An 18,737-nucleotide genomic window follows, 5' to 3' on the forward strand; every position below is an offset into this window, starting at 1 on the left:
TTGGTTCAAAGCCAACCAAATTATAGCAGCAAGTCAGTCTTTTTCAAATTTTGATTGCTACAAATAAAAATTTCTATATCTTCTATATATACAATAAAACCAGTTTTTACAAAAAGCAACTAAATAACGATAGAATATCAGTCTAATAAACAGTCTTGCGTTTGATTCGACGAAAATAATTTTAAGCAACGACGATCCTTTCCGACGTGCGCCTCTTAGAACTTCATATAATCCCTCGCAACATTACAATACTCTACAGCCACTTTTGTGTTTAACATTTACACTCGACTCTACACAGCCGTTTTAATTTATTTTATCCCTTTCACGTTTTTTTTTTGTTTAATCGTTTGTGCGTCTTTATTGATCTTCCTACGGCTTCACTCTCACACGCGGTGATTATATAAACATAGAAACATACAAACACACATGTTTTTTTTTCTTCTACGTGTCACACGACACATAATTAGCTTTTTTTCCGTTTAATCTGCGCGAATAATTAAACTTTGCTTTTTATAATTTGTATCTCGCCATCAACTACGTTTATCGAAGCACTTTATTGCAGGTTTTCTTTTTTTAACAAAGCACTTATTTGTTTTATTACACCCGAGTTATTCTCGGCTTGCTTTTCATTTCGCTTTAAATTTTTTTCTGTTTATTTATTTAATGCATTTTACATTTGATTAAGGAATGTGCAAATGCAATTTTTCGTACGCCGGTGTTGGATAAAAATTGCTGCGTGTTTTTTCGACATATCACATTTATCATGAATGCGCATTTCATGCACTAATTTTATATATACAACAATCCCGATCTGTTGCGCTGTTCGGATGTCCTTCACTAATGATACATATCATAGTAGTAATTAAATGTTATTTTTATATATTTTCCAAATGTTATTTTTTATGCAATTGCGTAACGATCCATAGATCAAGCGATTTGCGACATCAATATTTGCGTATATAAACAAATAAAAAGGCAGTTGCTCCGAATTGCAGATAAGAGTACAGCAGGAAAATCTGTAGAATTAGGAATTTTTGAAATGCAAAAGATATCGAAACCGAAAATCGTTATGCGCGAAGGACACTCTAACTCGCGCAAACGCGAGATATGCGTGGGTGATTATCGCGGCAGCTATTTACGCACATGTTTTTCTGTATGTGTATATAATTAGCGTTTCTCTGAAAGACTTAATAATTATATCCGTTGTAATCACAGTCGATGTAAAAGTGTACACAGAGGCGATGCTCATTAATACAATATATCTATATTTAATCTTTCGTTTACGACTTCTCTCTCTCTCTCTCTCTCTCTCTCTCTCTCTCTTTCTTCTTTATCGCTTATTCTTACTTCTCACGTCAACTCGTGAATGATTCACGTCCCTCTCCAACACTCGGTCGAATTTCGGTCCACCTCGAAACTCTGACGGATGCCCCAAATGCGGTCGAAGGACATCGGAATATATATATATGTATTTTTTCTCTCTTACGGCCGCCATCGCGGTTTCGATTTCACACGTGCGTGCGTGTCTAAAGCGTGGCACTTGCAGGATATGAAAATCAATCGGTCACGTCAAAACTGCGCCCAGCGACTTCGTCCATCCGCGTCCTTGCGATTCCGCGGTACTATTAAATTCTCATACCGAAGCGTAATCCGCGCGATACCACATGTACCGTGGCGTTCTCTCTTCCCGCCGAGGAAGTAGGCCATTCATCGGTATCGCGCCGACCGGAAGTTCAAAGGGTGAGTTTTGCGGCGTGCCGCAGGATGACAACGAGACCACGACGGGGCTAGGCGGAGCGTTGCGGCGACAGTGAAAGTAGAGGCACGCTGGCAGGCCCTTCCCCGTCGGGCGAGCGTCATACCGGTGTCTCGAAGGTCACCTGAAACATTTATTTTATAATTTGTGATAAAGTTACACTGTAAAAAATTTAATCAAATTTAATGTCAATGAAAATCCACTCTAAATTTTGTGTTAAAATAGCTCATTCATCGTGTTATTTTTTACATTTAGAAATGTTATATCGACTAAAAAATGTCGATATAATATTTCTAAATGTAAAAATTTACACGATGAATGAGTTATTTTAACACAAAATTTAAAGTGAACTTTTATTGACATTAAATTTTTTACTGTGTAGAATTAATAATAAATTTAAAAAAATCGATTTAAGGAAGGATCCGATTGGTAGGTGAAATTTTTTCCGAAATGATGACAGAGGTAGTATCACGTTGACAGATCAGCAAGTCAAACGCGAAGACAGAAATTTTCATTTAAGAATATCAGAAAGTATATGTTATTTTATCATTAAGCAATATTAAGCCGTATCTTGGTACACGTGTGGGTGTGCTAGACATCCGTTTATCAAGCTGTTAAAGTTACTCAAGTGGATCACGGCCTGCTATCTCTAGATCAGCGAAAGCCTCGGTAACCGCAAATGTAAAGGAATGTCTATAGTTAAACACACAAGATAACGTAATTACAGCGCTAGTGTTAGAAACTGTAATTACGTCTCTCTAATATGATGTATTAAAGTGTACTAGACAATTTAAGCACGTTTGTGTGCTGAGAAAGAATCTGCAAATATCTTGAATCCTGTATCTGTATAGATTGTCGAATGTACTTCGTCCAACAATCAGAAGAACTTCAACTTGCTAATAGTAACACAAGTGTAGTACAGTGTAGTACAGTTTGATTGTTCGGAGAGAGGAAGCGCTAATGAGGACGATAAGGAATACGCTCTTTCCCGAGTAACATGATAGGTCACTGCGTACGTAATATAGTAAAGTATTTAAATAAGAAAATTGTACGCGTGGAAATTTTATTTTAATTTACCATAATTCATTCGATATTTTTAGAGAACGTGTAAACAAAATTGCGTTCGATGGAGTCTTCAGAAGAAATAAGAGAAAAGAAATATCGCTACACGCTTTTTTGTTAGCTTTTAGAGTTCGCGTGTGCCTTGCTTTATTTGATCTAAAAATAGCCGCTGCTTTTTCTGCGCCACGGGCTGGCACTCGATATCCTCTACTATCGTATCTCTGTAATGAAGTCAACATAACGAAGTCAATGAATGAAATCAACCCACTTCTCGAGTTCCTTTTTTCGATCGTTTTCTCTCGAGCTTCGGTGTTTGAGGTAGCAGGGTGTAATCGCCGCCAGCACCCCCGCTTCGTTGTCGCACCACGGGAGGGTAAGTCGGCACGGGTGCTCGCGGAGGCGGCGAAAACTGGACACCCTGCGGCAGTAACGAGTAGCCGAGGTTTTGGCTTTGAATGAACGGCGAGGTCGGCGGAAAGTGGTTCGCCACTACCGGCGTCCAGTACTGGTGCGAATGCCGGGCCGGGGAATTCTCTGGGGACAGATAAAAATCCCAATTACCTTGGCACGGTTAGCCTTTAAAGGGTAGTCTTTTTAATGCCCAACTCGAATGTCGCTCGTGTGTGACCCCCCCCCCCCCCGATTACGTAAACCGAATTATTGAAGGTCTTGGCGAAGGCGACGAATTAAACCGTATACGAAGTGAAATGTTACGGCAAACGTTCTTTGCATCTTTGCGACGTAAGATATTAATTATCAAGATCCAAAGGTTCAGGAGATAATATAAAAACTATATAAAAAATAAAGAAACCATTTGATTTATCAAGGAAAAAATGGAAAAAGCTGCGACACTTACTGTCACTACGCGAATTGCTGTATTGCTTATGCGCCTTCCACGTTGTCGATCGAACCCTTCCAGCGGTTTCCGTATTAACGGCGTCGACGCTGACGCTTCTCGCGATCCCCATGTAAGGATTCGATGTGGCGTTCTCACTGGCGGTCGCGACACCAGCGACGTGCTCGTTAAGGGCGTACAACTTGGACGTAATGTCCTTACCGATGAGGGTGTAGAGAACGACCTTGAGCAGCGGCCTGTGCCGAAGCACCATGAGTAACTTCATTGTCGTCCAACAGATATACGTACTGGGCTCCTCGGCTTGTATCGTCACCTGGAAGACGTCGGCATCGTGTTCATGCGTGGCCTCCCATTCGAGCGAATCGACGAATTGGTAAGCTCTGATGTAGTGCAAGTGTGTCCCGTCACAAGTTACCCTTAATCTGGAATCGAGAGAAGAACTTCAACATCAAAGCTGCACGCAACATCCCCTCTATGTCTGACAAAGGAAAATTAATAAAATCTCCTCTCTCCGATAATGAATTACTGCAGTATATAAAAAGAGATTGAGAGTGAAGAATATGAAAATAATTTTCAATTATATTTCTCGATATTAATGTCGAGTCCATGAAAGTCGCAGAGATAGGATAAAAAAAGGCGTCTGTATTAATTCAGTTTCAATTAGCCTTTAATTTCAACTAGGATCAGTCTTCTTTCACAAGAAGATAACGCCTCCGATAATAATTAACCTTTAATTAAAAAGAAGGACTACCCACTTCCCACGCAAAAGAACAGACAGCTGCCTATCCGCCGGCGTGACCCCTTCCGTCGCGTACGTCTGATCGGAATCTAACTTGAGTATCCTCGCCTCCTTCGCCAGCTCTTGGAAATGCTTCTTGTTGACCTTGTAGGGCTTGAAGAGCTTCAAATAGAGTTCGGCTAGCTCGGGGTTGAGAGCCGGGGGCAGAAATCGACAGAGGAGTATCAACGAGTGAATGCCGTTTAACAGACCGAGAACCAAGCACCATAACATGGCGTCCAGAGCGCATATGGTGATCCCGGCCCAGAGAGCCTCCAGCATGAAACCCGCCGTGAGAATCGTGCGAAGAGCCAGGATGGAAGACTTGAACGAGCGCGGCACCAGAAATGCAGCCGCAAAAATTAAATTTGCTAACTGAAATTAATACGATCAGTACTTAATAAATTTATATAATCTAAGAAAATTCAAATTATTAAAAAGCATCTTCTCTTTGACCCCAAAACTTCAAATATAAATCTATTCAAATATAAGTAAAACTTTCGCGAGATTTTTGAGGAAGAAATATATTGAAGGGGCATCGATTATCACTCATATTACGACGCGAAGAAAAGATCGCATAAACTTTAAGAAATTCTAACGTCTTCAAAGCTTATCTTCACCTGGAAGAGCTTGTGCTGAACAGGATCCCATTTATCGCAATAGCCACCCGGTGACAACACCGTCGCGTTCAGTCTCTCGGTGACGTTGCTGACCTCAGTGCCGTTCCAGACGTCCAACCACAGTTCCGTGTAGTTGAAATCGTCCAGCGAGTAGCCGCCGAGATTCGGCAGACCGCTATAATTAAAGGTGTAGCTCTCGTTCGAGTAACTCGCCGTCGATGTCGACGAGGTGGGAAACGACGTCGTCGTCGAGGACGAAAGGAGGCTGCCGCCGGCCGTCGCGGGTGAATCAGTCGTGTTCGCCATTTTTTGTCGAGGGCGCGTGACACGTGCCATCACCTTTGATCCCTGCAAGCCGAACGTTGCTCCCTTCTAAATATCAGTCTAAATATATATATCTTTAAAAAATTCACAAGAATTATATACATTTGCCAATGTATTAGACACATGCTCTTTAAATTATGTATTTCTCAAAATGCTTTTATAGTAACTCATGAATAAATGATATTTTCCTTATAAGACATCCTTAAATCAATATTACAAGATAAAGTAGAAAGTGCGATTCAAAAATATAAGAAAACCAATCACTATAGATTTCGCAGATTAAATATTTAATGCCACAGAGAAAGCGTGAAATTAATTTCTGCCGATTCTGCAAAGGCAAAGTGTTTGAATCTCCATTGCTGGAGATTGGACTTTAGCAGCTAATTGAGGTGCCGCATTTTAAGCCGTAAAAATTCCCTTTCTACGAACAGTTTTTCGATATTCCCCAGCGTATTCAACACGCTAGAACCGACCTTCCATATCGGGGACGTTGCATATATTCCTGTCCTTAATTTATCTAAATTATAGTTAACCACTTTCCTGTCAAATTTACAACAGAAGCTAAAAGCGACTGGCGCGATTAACGTGAAATATCGATTTGACTCTTCGTGATTCGGGATGCAATATCTGAGGTATATTATCTTCGAGGTCGCGCCGCGCGAGGGCCTGCGTGACTTTAGCGTTTCGTTTCGCGCCGCGCCGCACCGCCGCGCCGACCCAAAGACTTCGCGGGGGATATTTTCTAGCCAAAACGGCGAAAATCTCAAAATAGCATGCAGTTAAGGATCGGCCACGTCATCGCCATCAGGAGAGTCGATTTTATCTGCTTTCAAGCTGTGCTGTACGAGAATGCTCTCGAAATTGCAGAGGCGTCCTGCAGACCGCATAACCGTACAAAACCTCTTGGCACGTACCTCTTGGCTTTTCTAGACTGTCTCCGAAGATACATCTGTGTAATTTATATCCTTAAGGAACATATCAGGTTTCATGTGAAATTCATGTCATATAAAACCCATTTTCTTGCTTCTACTTCGATCCAACAATTCCACTGTGATTTCTTACTAACATAAGCTAAAGCTAGCGATTTGCATTCTAATAAGTTTTTTTTTTTACATTGAATAGAATGAATGCATGCGATTCTTATTCAGAATGAGAAATTTGATATATTTGACGATACGAAAATACCGATATTCATCTATGTCACGATAACCATCTGCTTTAAATCGCGTAAAATAATTTTGCATATTCTTCTTTTACGAGAGAAAGTATGCTGTATATATTAGTTCAATTGTTAGTTCAGAATCAATTACGATTCAATATGAAAGTCACTGGCTCGCGCAATCTTATAAGAACCAATAAAGAAAATAAGACCACTTGGAAAAGAATTTCAATTATCTTATATTACGAAGCATACTGTCGATACGAGCTGCGCAACCAGCCAGAAACGGCCAGAAAATGCCATTTAACACAGCACGCGCCAGTAATCGTGGATCCGTTCTTGGAATGATTCAATATCATCATTCGATTTTCGATATTTCCGTCCGGGGTGAACTGATGTCACGCTTCCATCTAACTACGTCAGCCTACCCGGAAATTCGTTAGAGCACTCTTTCCGGCCTGATTCAACTATCGTACAATGGATGTAAACTGGAATTTAGGATCAAGGGGACGCGTGATATTCACGACACTAATTACTGCCAGGGTTTTCTGATTGTATCCCTCTTTTACGTCAGATATAAAAATTTAATACTTTTGCATTTGGCTCTGCGAAAGGACGATATGTGTATACCTAAAATCTATATTCGAAAGAAGCCACTAAATTTTATTAAATATTCCAACGATAACTAGGTTCGGTCTATTCTTCGCAATATCGAATATGGACTTGGAAATATATAAGTAACATTTTTAAACTCGTGAGTTTCATTGGAAATATAAGTAACATTTTTAAACTCCGAGTTTCGTTCGTACAATCTCACTCTTTGTGAGATATACCGCTCTCATTATTTTTATACAGAAGTGTTACAAACCAACGACCGAGATTCCCCAAATAAAACAGTCGATATAGAATTTATCTTGATTCGCTTGATTCATCTTTGATATGGTCTAGTTTTGCCTGAGAGATTTCCTGAACGTATATTAACTTGATTTCAGGTTCCGTGCGATCTCTGAAGAGTTAACGTCTGCCTGCTGCAAGGGCAGCTCGTGGCTTTATGCAAATCTTAATTTGCGGCTTAGGCCGCGCCACAATACAAGTTTGATTTTATCTTGTTATTCTTTCGCTTAATCTCGCTGTGACGTGAGCCGTCCCTCGCGAAAGGAAACGCGAAGTAACTAGATAATCGGCTTTGCGAGCGAGATTTTAACTGTAGATTTCATCAGCTCTCTTGTTATGCCCTGTGGGAGTATTCGTATTATCTTAATACATTCTCCAGACATTTTGTGGGACATTCTATAATAGCCGTAAAAAATCCTTTTTCTTTTACAATTTCAATACTGTAATTATAATTGTATGTAAGAGCGCAAATATTTTAGGCTACTTATTTCGGATATTCGTGAATTGGATAAAAAGGAGGATACAAAGCGCTTCTAAAACATTTCCAAAACGATAATTGAGTTTGAAAAATTGAATAAAATTTTTTAATTTATCTCTATTTTTCCAAGGATTTTTTAAAATTTCTTTACTGTATTCTGATGTTACCTTGCTTACGTTGATGTATTCTTGCTTGTTTCTCGTTAACCGATTAATCTATTTAGTGACGATACAGCGGTAATCCGCATGAAACGAACAAATATATCGAAGATACCTCTTACAAACGGCCGAAAAGTTTCAAGGTCATCGTGCCTCTGTATCGACTTAGCTCGTATGGTAATTAAGCACGAAAGCGGAGCTTTCGTGACTGGCTGTGCTCACTATCGCCCCAGAAGACTTATTCGCGAGTTCTGCATGGGCTCGGCTGGGTCAGGGTAAATCACGTGACATTATAACAGGGTGTGGTGATTTACGTGAGGTTCTAAAGCCTCCTTGCAACGTGTGCAGTTTGCATTTACGGCGCGTCGAATTTTTATCCGTGCAAAGTCCAATTTTGAAGTCATGGATCGAATTCGCAGAAAATTTTTTTTTCAGAAAAGAATCTTGCATATAATCAATGATGAGCACAGCAACGTTAAAAAAAACTAATAAAAAAATATTTAATAATATAAATATAGTATGTTGTGCATAAATTACATTTGAATAACTCGGTATTAAATTTTCACTTCAAATTTAATAAAATAAATCAACAACTTTGTTTAAAAGAGAAATCAACTTCAAAGCTAACAAATTATTAACAGCTAACAGACAGAATAATGGTATTTCAGGATTTGGTATTCAGGATTCATTTCCAATAATACGTTACGTGTGCGCGACGTTGAATTAAATATTATTTGAACGTTATCTGCTATATCTTCTTCTCGATCGGTTTTTTATTCAAATCAGGTTAATTAGCTTCCTTCAATTCAAGCCAACAAATTAACGTCGATAACATATCGGGGGAAAAAAAAAAACGAAAAAACCAATATGCTCTCTTTTATTGCTCATACCGTGAGTCCGTATGTAAATTGGGTCTCCTAAAAATATGAAAATAATCTTGTCGACGGGCAAGATATGGCTCGCGTGACGACAATCGCTTCCTTGCGATTTTACTTCCGTTTGCCACTTTGTTCCGACCTCGAAGATGTCGGCTTGGAAAACGTCAGTTCTATTAGTTTCAGGATATTTATAGAAAATTAATAAAGTTTAATTGGAGGAAGTTTAATCATGAATATTTAAATTGCGCATAATGCAGACGTAAATGGAATATATCTCTCCTGTATCGTGAAAGGAAATCCCAATGAGAGGTAATTCCGTCATCCGCTTATCCTATTATCTGATAGAAATTCAAAAGCGTTGCAAAGTCGGTTATGTATAAAAATGCAGATGAGGAGGATGACTAAAATTCAACAGTGTCACGTAACCATTCCGACGTCACGTAACCATTCTGGAATCGACCTGGAATCGCCGAGCGGACACATTCTGTCATTCCCGATTCGTTTTACGATGGACAGCGGCGGTTTGTCGGGGCAGCTTTTGAATTAGATTAAAGCCGACGGAGGGTTTGGAGCCAACCCTTTGCCCTTCGATCCCTCGATTCTCGCCGAAACGGTGGCCGACCAGCCGCAAGAGACAGAAGCAGCTCCGACAGTGCGGCGCTTGATCGGTCAATCCAATTTATGTCGATGAGATTACCCACCTTATTTCCTCTTTGCTCTCCATGGAAATGACTCGCCTATTTTCGAGGATCATTGAAACTTCCCGTAAATTTTCGGCATTGTACACTTGTTATCGTACTGTATTTCTTTTATCTGTGAATCTCTAGATTTGAAAGCGCATCCATTAATATTATTTATCAGTTCGTAAAAATTTAGTAGATAAACAGATTGTAAATTTTAAAAAGTCTGACTATATTATGTTGACCAAGATTAATATAAAACATCAGTCACTAATTAAAACTTTTCCAAAATTATTTCAATCTTTTAATTAAAATAAAAAAAGCAGAATATAGAAACTAAAAATTAAATTGTTACCCAATTATTATTTCAATAAAGTTTGCTGGACATTTATAATTAATTGTGAATTGAATTTATCTATATTTATTTTTACTTAACAATAAAGAAAAATGATTTATATAAGAGATAGTGTAATGCCTATCAATATAAATAAATCTCGATTTTTGTAAAAATGTCATTTGTGGAGTGAAGGTTCTTGCTGGAGCATGTTGGACTTGTGCGCTTGGATTTACGCCGGGAACACTTGTTGCCCCGTCAAGCTTACTTATCGTGAGCGGACATGAGCATGTAAATAGTTTTACGCGATTTCTCGGCCTCTGTCCGGAGCTCGTGCGCGATTATTTCATAAGTCACAATCGTGTGTGGCAGCGCATTGTCCCTTTATCGACCTCGCGTCACTATTAATTTTCAACTATTATATACCTTTCTTTTCTCTAGTATAAAATGACGAGTGTCGTTCTCGTATTCGTACGATCGTGTTGCGTCAAATTAGCTAACGTCAGTTAACACGCAAGTTGACTCTGTATAATATCGTCACTCGACGTCGTGAAAATCACGCGTTTTACTAATCTAAGACCTTTACTACTTAAGCCAGTAGCGAAGGGCTCACTAACTCAGACAAGTAGTATAACTCAATCGCCGCAGTCAGTCGAGTGTAAAATTCGGTCGTGCGGATCGCGAAGCTGCTTATCATATAGAGTGGCGTTTCTAGTCTTACCCTAAATCCAAGAGAAAGAAAAACAAACATCTATTCTAAAACAATATAACGAAACTTGCGAGAGAAAATGTAAAATATCGAGGCAATTTTAAATGTCGCATCAATAAAAAAGAAGGTGAGTTAATTCTCCGAACTGCGGAGGCCGAAGGTTACGGTATAGAAAACGCTTCGATGGGGTAGCGTTTACTCTCCCAGTAAACAGCCAGCAGCTGTCCACAATGTGGCGCGTGGGGTTGGCGCGAGCGCCGTACGAGAGGAGAGGGCTATCGACCCTATCGACAGCGACAGGAGGAACCACGCGGTCTGTTACGAGCAACCCTGTTTCTTAAAGGCCGCTATACACTACGACGCACGTGTCGGCAAATCGACTGCAAAGTCTGCGACGTTTTGTCAAAATGCAATATTCGAATATAAAATTCAATTCACACAAGCGTCCTTTTTTTGTCCCAGATGGAAAATATTGGCAGGCAACTTATTGTGCAGCTGCATGCAGCATGAATCAACATACGAACGCTGCGTCATATTGCGAGATAATCAGAAGCGTTTGTACATGCACATTTACACAGTAGGTAGTTTCACCGCGAAATGTTAAATAATTATTCAGAATATATTAATGCACCCATATAAATAGCACAATAAACATTTCCTTTCTGATTGCGCGGAATAAATTAAATTATAAATACAATTATTTAGTTTATTTTTAATTAGCTCCTTAATTTTATATATATGTGTTTATGTTACTATAAATAAAATTATAATATGTATATTTGCTATTTTCACAATGTGAAGCTTTCAGTGATTTGAAAGCATTTATTTTTATATTAAAGTTATTCGTTTCAAGTTTCGAACATCTGCAAAGCTCCATTTCGCTCCTACACGCAGAATTCTTACGAATAGCGAAGTTAGCGGCTGGTTATTTGCAAGTCTCGTCTGTTTTGCACGAACGTAAAGCAACAGGTAAATGCTCTAGTATCGCATGTCACAATTAATTTCTTTTGAGTCGAGACAGCGCGAACGCGACCGATTAGAGAGATTATAACATAAGATAGAGATCTTAATGGTTAAAAAGAGTATTTAATTCCCTGTAACGCGACCTTCCCTCTTGCAAAACGGCACATTCTTTTCATTATTTCCAGCTTATATGAAATGTTCTAAGCCTATCGCGTAACTTCGCAATTTTTATAAAAACAATTCAATTACTAATATGCTGTATTTTAATTTACGGTATTAAAATCTTCTAAGTCCTTACCTTATGGTGGATAAGCGATATGTCTTTTGGAGTGCAAGATGATACACCTCAGTTTGCTGTGAGTATGCGACGACAGCAGCGAACATGAAGGCGCTGAGCTCTCTTTGTCCTCGTCGAAATCCGCGACGCGAACGACGATCATTCCGCGCGACACCATCGCGACCGATTATTATTATTATTTTTTTTTTAAAGCAAGCTTGCTACGCAAGACAAGAATCACGTAGATCAATCACGTAGATCACCACAAGTATAAAGTCACAATAAATTATCGCGAGTCATCCGTGATTTGTTTAACGAAACGTTTCTAGTTTCTTCGCCGCACAGTCGTTGACGCCTGAAACATTACACGATTTACAAATCAGCGATGACCTAACTTTTCCTTTAACTATTTAAGAGCTAAACGAGCCTCACAATCTTGTATCTTGATACTGCAAATGAGTTCACGCAATTTAAGTTTGTTTAAGTTTTGATGATTGAACCGCGCGAAGCGATTATAAAGTGCCAGTTACTCTCTTTCCTACTTATTTTAATTAGAATTTAGTTGACAAACGTAAATAAATTGGTTTTCTTAAATCAATTTTTAAATTTCTTAGAAAAGACATTACAGATTAAAAAGAACAAAAGCGAGAAACGGGGAGAGAGATAGTCAGAAATCTGTTCTTTAATTGGGGTAATTTAAATTTTAAATTTTGAATATCTGAATCGTTTAAAATATTAGTTTTATTTTTTGATTAATTTATACCAAAATTTTTAAGAGAATTAAAATTTCTGTTACATATTAAATACAATTAAGGAATTAAAAAAGAAATAAATTTGTTAATTAATTAATTAATGTTTGGATTAAGTTTGCGACAGTTAAGCTTTCTATTAATTTAGAATAGTTTCAAATATATATTCTTGGAGAGGATGAAAGAAGCGTCATATCATTTTGTTACGCAGGATTATGAAGCACGAACTCTCATCCGTAATGAACAATGATAGCTCGCCAACTTTCATTCGTAACCCAATTATATTCTACTGATTAACACACAATGTACGTGGCACCAACTCAAACGACCATTATCTCTTTGCAGTGCACGCGAAAGTCCTTAAATACAGATTATCCCTTTCGGTATCTCGTAAGCCCCGCAAGTAATGTCAGATGTTCTTGCATCAGTTGCAGAACTATTAAAATTAATCTCTATAAACTTGCCTGCTAGAGTTATTAAACAAAAAAAGACGTATTCTCTGACATGATATTCAGTAGCCAATATCTCGAGTGCATTATTTTTTATTTGATCAATAGCGATTACGTTTTAATTATCTCTTTCTCCCATTCTCTCTCTCTCTCTCTCTCTCTCTCTCTCTCTCTCTCTGTCTCTCTCTGTATAAATTTTTTTTAAGCTTCTCGATTTTTGTTGCTACATCGAGCTTGAAGCAATCTGCTGGACGAGTGAACACGATATCGCTACAGTCTCTTGCGGAAACAACAACTACGCGTCCAAGATGCATGTTTTCATCGCGCTACTAATCAATAACAATTATACATCGTGCTCATTAGCTCTCTTTCTTATTTGCGACTCCGTGAATTTCCCACGCGATTATACACAGCAATACACCCTACGGTCCAGCAGCGAGAGCATCATTCTCTCTCCTCTGGTAGCTTCACTGAAAGCCTCCTCGAAAACGCGCGACAGCGTCTTTCTCTCCCCCTCCCTCCCCCCTTTCTTTCTCTCTTTCCAGCATCCCCTGTTCTTAACGTACCGGATGTTCCGTTCGCTTGTCAGCAGGGATACGGCAGCATCACCAGCCTGGGAAACAGGTCGTATTCTTCACTGGAGCACTGTTTACACGGCAAGCTGGACGCCATGGTCACTGCCGCCAGAAGCGAGGGAGAGCGGTCCTCGGTGACAGCGTGTCCTTCGTCCTGTCGACGGTGACGGTGACGACGGCGGTGGCGGTGGCGGTGGCGGTGGCGGTGGCGGTGGCGGTGGCGATGATGTTCTTCTGCTCTTCCCACGGTATCCTCTTAGCGGAACGCGGCCTCATCGGCGCGGCGGGAGAACGCAGTACAAAGGACGACAGCCACTTGTACGCTCATCTCCGCGCGCGGAGTCTTTTCTCGCCGATGGTGTGCACGCACTCGGAGCACGGGCCAGCCAGCCTTGCTCTTTCGTTGGTCACCCCTCGGAGCTTTTCTCACCTCTTTTCCTCCTTCCCTTCTTCATCTGCCCACCTGTCCACCTTCAACCCCCTCGCTCGATCGCGCTCGAGCGCGCGTCCCTCTCGCTCTTAGCCGCCCCGACCTGAGGGCGCGAAACTGCACACACTCCGGGGGTTGCACACTCCGCACGATGATGCGCCTCTGGGGGCTCTCGCGACACTAAACCACCCTTGGAGCTAGCACCACGCCCTCCACGTAGGTGGCACCACCGCTCGCTAACCCCCTTTTCGAGGCCAAAGCACCTGCTATAAGTCTCATTCGAGGGTCCTTCGAGTGGTCTTCTATCAACCGAAGTGCTTATCTCTCTATCTCTCCCTCTCTCTCTCTCTCTCTCTCTCTCTCTCTCTCTCTCTCTCTCTTTCTTTCTTTCTTTCTTTTTGTCCCCTTACTCCTTATTCTTCATTCTTGAACGTGATTTCTTCCGTACTCTCGAAATCTTCTTCAGTAAATATATTTACAAGAATGAAATTCAGAAAAAAAAAAATTTCTTTTAGTAAATTTAATAATTGGATGTTTAACGTTATAATTAAAAAAATCAAAATACAAGCATACAATAATCTTGGAGTATATAATATTTAATTAAAAAATCTTAAGTTTGATTATTTTTTCTTCTCAAAACACTTTCAGAAAAATTTATTAAAGACATTTAGGAATTTATATAGGATGAAAGTGTAAAATAAAATCAATATAACGAATAAATTAACAAAGCATTCTATTTTTAATAACGTATATTCTTATTTATTTTGTTATAAATAAGTTTTTTAAAGTTTGGTTAAATATGTAAGTATTTGTCTCATATATCTTTAGTAAAAATTTTTTTAGTAAGAAATTCTAGTTTTTTTGCTATGCTCGTCAACTTCGAGATATTTACAAAAACATTATATAGGCGCATTATATGTATTTACTTATAAATATTGGATTTATTTTATGTTTGTTTTTTTTTCCCAAAAATTATTTAATACTTTCGTAAGCACTGTTTTTTTTGCGAACCAGAATCTTTACAATGTTTAAGAGCGTCGTTAAATTTGATATTTACACATATGTACACAGTATTAAATTTACATTATATATCTATTTTTTGAAAGATACCTTCGTTGCGAATTTCGTTGCCAGGCAACAAACCTACAGAGTATGTATACAATATTGCGATCAGTAGAAATGTAATCCTTTGAGTTTTAATTATTCCGTAGCGAAATTCAAGGGATGGCTGATTACGTAAACACTAAAAATTGTTACATAACTTCGTTCTGGCAAATTAAAATCCAGAAGTATGAATGCATTCAACGGAAGTAAAGGTATGTGCGTTCTTCTCTTTTATTGCAAGATTTGCAAGTCATCGTACGACGGCCAACACTCCGCGTTTTTATAGTCAAAGGCCTGTATATCGTGGTTAGGCTCGACGTCGTCGGCGTCGTCCATCACGTTCTCGTAATTCGAGTAGTTGGCGTAATGCTATTCCTCGTCAACGATCTCGCAGCTGTGATACTTGCTGGACGAGTCCAGCCAGCTCTCCACGCCGCTGGATGCTAGATCGTCGCAGGACGGCAGTTCCGGAAGGGGCTCCATGCTCGGCGCACCCTTCTTCGTCAAGTTGTTCATCGCGCGTTCCTTGGATCTCGCGCCGCTAACTAAAATCAACGATCATTCAATGAGACAATCGTTTAATATTGATATAAATCGAGACGACGCGGAGTAGGAAAATAATTTCTTCGTTTTCAAAATTCCCTCCGAGTGCATTAAAAGTAATTTTTTGATTAACTTAATTTGGTTTTAAGTTAGTAAGTACCGTTGTTAGACGTTGGTTTGATTTCTGTCCTGCGGGTCAGCGACTGTCTAGCTCGAAGACTTCTATACTCACCCCCCAAACCAGTGCTGATCCCCAAACCGGCGCTGATACTGACACTTAGACGAATGTCTAAGTGTGATCCTTTATCCGTAACCATCTAAAATTTCGATAAGATGAAAACATCGTCGAAGAAAATACAATTATAGAAAAGAAACTTTATATTAAAGGAAATATAACTTGTTTTAAATGTTATTACATATTAAAATTATTAAAACGATGTATATATACATATTAAAATAATCTGTTTAATGTAACAATAAAAAAAAACGTATACTTATATAAAAAAAAACAAAATTTTTGCGATAAAAGAAAGAGAGAAGAAAACCGAGAGAATTTTAAAATAAAAGTAATTTTTGTATAATTCATTTGAAAGAGTACCTTGCTATTCATCGCGTATATCTTCGTTGCGATATCTCTTGCCACCAGCGTAGTTAAGACGGTTGCAAGATAAGTTTCCTTCACAAGCAGATATTCCAAGGCTGACCGCTGCCAATACAAATACCTGCAGGTACTCGCCGCTATGATGGATACCTGAGATATTCAATTTGACGTAGAATTTCCAATAATTGGAATAGAAAATTAATCAAAGTCGTACCTTAAATTTATCATCGACGGAAGATCGAGAACTTTCGAATTCTGGTGAATCCAGAAACTCACAGGGCAGTACCGGATGCAGAAACTTAATTTCGTTTATTACGTTGACTTTCCCAGATAGCAGCAAACCCAATCTATCTGTTCTCGTTAGATTTTGCATCGCGTACGCCTCGCCAGCATGAAGAGACATTATCGTCGCAAATTCTGAGGATACCAATCGCTTGAATTGTATCCGTGAGATCTACGCGAGTTAAAGAAGTTAAAAAAAAAAAAAGGATTGATCATAAAATGCTTTGCAAAAAAATTTCTTTCTTGAGAGAAACTCACTTTGAAGGGAGAAAAAAGCGTGTGATAAACTTCTTCCAATTCGGGATCGAATCTGATGGGTCTCATTTGATAAACGATGTACACTAAGTGACCGATATTGAGCATTAAGAAACTGAAGTTCCAGGAGAAGACATCTGGTGCGCAGATCACGTGCCAAGCCCATCCTGATAGCAACATAAAACCTAAAAATAGATAGTGGGGTCAAGAAAAAATCTTATAATTGCAAGTTAAGAGAAATAAAATTATATCAGTTTTTCATAAGATTTCTTATCAAATTAGTTCCGGTATAAAAATTAACGACATATCTTTTAGACCACCTCTGTGTGTTCTTTTCATCGCTTTCACGATGTGGACAATCGTCTAATTACTTACCTATAATTAGCACTGAATGCATGAACAAAATGCCCTTTTTCGAGGACGGTGCGAAGTACGACAATACGAAGCAAAAATTCGCCAACTGGAATAAAATATGCTGAGGCTGTTGCCACAAGCAGAGTGCGAGGTTTCCTTGAAAAGGAGAAAGAAGAATCAATGGATTTGATTTATTGCTTTTCATTAACTTTCTATTCACATAAACGTGGCAATATTACTGCCGCGTGCAACGTCTTTTCATTCATACGGTGGGCAGCCTTTACATCTTTACAAAAAAATTGAAAAACTGCTCATTCCGCATGTTTTTAATAAATAAGAATTTTTTTTATCAATACGACAGAATTAAATCCCGGTCTAAAACGCAAAAATTCTTTTTTCTCCGGAACTTACCGATATTAGTGTTGTTGTACGACAGCAAAGGATCGTGACCCAATCCAGGACTCATTTTTCTCAAAGAAATTACGCTATTACGTGTTAAAATACGCTATTACGGATACGAGAATCGACTGTTCATGTTCAGTGATATTTCTCGGACAAGAGTTCGATGTGTTTTCACCCCTCGCACATGCGGATACTGAAAGATCTCCCTTAGGGCGCATGTGCTGGGTCTCACAGGATCGATATATATTGTTTCCCGTCGGTCCGAAGGGATTAAATGGGTAATTTTGCAATACCGATTCGCGATAAAGAAAAATTGCACATAATATATATATATATATATATATATATATATATATATATATACACAGAAAGAATTAATTATTATAATAAAAGGAAAAATATATTTTTGTTATACACAGAAAAAATTAAAGAAGATTAAAAAGGGATTATTCTAAAACTTTATTGTAAAACTTCTTTTGAATTCTTTTCAATTTTGATTATTTTTAATATTTTGGTTTTATTGAAGAAATTTATAGTAGAAAGATTCAACCAACTAAAAAAATAGATATATTATATATACACGTACAGAAAAGAAACTTGTTTATTTTGTTCACTTAACCCATATTTAAATTCAAATTTACATACTATACATATTTTTAGGAATAGAATTTTATTATACATATATTTAAACTTGTTATAACATTTAAATGTACAGATTTAATAATTTTTTTTCAAGTGGTAGTTTGCAAAACACCCTCTGATATAAAGAGATTTTTCAAAATTACAATTTATAAAAAATATGTCCTTTCTTATTTCATTTACATGGCAAATTCGACACCTTTAGCGGAAAGCCTCAAATATTTGTTTATTTTATAATAATAATCAAAGAATTAAAAAAATATAATAGATTTTTCCCTATTTATATCTGATATAAATATCTCTGATATAAATAATAGATATGTGTTGCATCAGCGATCGTTAACGGTCGGCACACAAGTGACACCAATGTGACATCGTTGGTCATTAAAGTGTTGATAATGAGAAAATATTAATTCTTTCGTTAAAAA

General features: G+C 38.4%; 2 protein-coding genes across 4 annotated transcripts; both read right to left on the reverse strand.

Moving 5' to 3' along the window:
• Positions 1-327: 327 nt before the first annotated feature.
• On the reverse strand, positions 328-14,422 carry LOC143900367 (popeye domain-containing protein 1-like). 2 transcript variants are annotated; one of them, XM_077411758.1, is made up of 7 exons: positions 13,691-14,422; positions 11,948-12,281; positions 5,073-5,420; positions 4,430-4,827; positions 3,876-4,096; positions 3,087-3,352; positions 328-1,880 (listed from the first exon to the last, which is right to left on the reverse strand). In XM_077411758.1, the coding sequence occupies exons 3-7, from the start codon at positions 5,406-5,408 to the stop codon at positions 1,857-1,859; spliced, it is 1,245 nt and encodes a 414-aa protein (XP_077267884.1). In that variant the 5' UTR covers positions 5,409-5,420; positions 11,948-12,281; positions 13,691-14,422; the 3' UTR covers positions 328-1,856. The 2 variants fall into 2 exon arrangements, with proteins under 2 accessions (XP_077267884.1, XP_077267794.1); XM_077411668.1 differs by having other exon boundaries at positions 3,675-4,096; positions 13,691-14,417.
• Positions 14,423-15,050: 628 nt separating this feature from the next.
• LOC143893616 (popeye domain-containing protein 3) lies at positions 15,051-17,909 on the reverse strand. Of its 2 annotated transcripts, none has more exons than XM_077399185.1 (7): positions 17,680-17,909; positions 17,290-17,424; positions 16,918-17,099; positions 16,592-16,831; positions 16,375-16,527; positions 16,009-16,093; positions 15,051-15,778 (listed from the first exon to the last, which is right to left on the reverse strand). In XM_077399185.1, the coding sequence occupies exons 1-7, from the start codon at positions 17,732-17,734 to the stop codon at positions 15,603-15,605; spliced, it is 1,026 nt and encodes a 341-aa protein (XP_077255311.1). In that variant the 5' UTR covers positions 17,735-17,909; the 3' UTR covers positions 15,051-15,602. The 2 variants fall into 2 exon arrangements, with proteins under 2 accessions (XP_077255311.1, XP_077255302.1); XM_077399176.1 differs by having other exon boundaries at positions 15,937-16,093.
• Between the last annotated feature and the right edge of the window lie 828 nt (positions 17,910-18,737).

Source organism: Temnothorax americanus, unplaced genomic scaffold (assembly GCF_048541705.1).
Source record: "Temnothorax americanus isolate GAGA-0224 unplaced genomic scaffold, ASM4854170v1 Scaffold1, whole genome shotgun sequence".
Lineage (NCBI taxonomy): Eukaryota > Metazoa > Arthropoda > Insecta > Hymenoptera > Formicidae > Temnothorax > Temnothorax americanus.

Excerpts from the sequence above, each read along its gene's own strand:
- LOC143900367 (XM_077411668.1), bottom strand. The coding sequence starts at position 5,408 with ATGGCACGTGTCACGCGCCCTCGACAAAAAATGGCGAACACGACTGAT. Across the intron at positions 4,097-4,429 it reads TCTGTTCTTTTGCGTGGGAA|ATTAAGGGTAACTTGTGACG; the intron begins GTGGGTAGTCCT and ends TCTCGATTCCAG. Across the intron at positions 1,881-3,086 it reads CGAAAAAAGGAACTCGAGAA|GTGACCTTCGAGACACCGGT; the intron begins GTGGGTTGATTT and ends TAAATGTTTCAG.
- LOC143893616 (XM_077399176.1), bottom strand. The coding sequence starts at position 17,734 with ATGAGTCCTGGATTGGGTCACGATCCTTTGCTGTCGTACAACAACACT. Across the intron at positions 17,425-17,679 it reads GTACAACAACACTAATATCG|GAAACCTCGCACTCTGCTTG; the intron begins GTAAGTTCCGGA and ends CTCCTTTTCAAG. Across the intron at positions 15,779-15,936 it reads CAAACCAACGTCTAACAACG|TTAGCGGCGCGAGATCCAAG; the intron begins GTACTTACTAAC and ends CGTTGATTTTAG.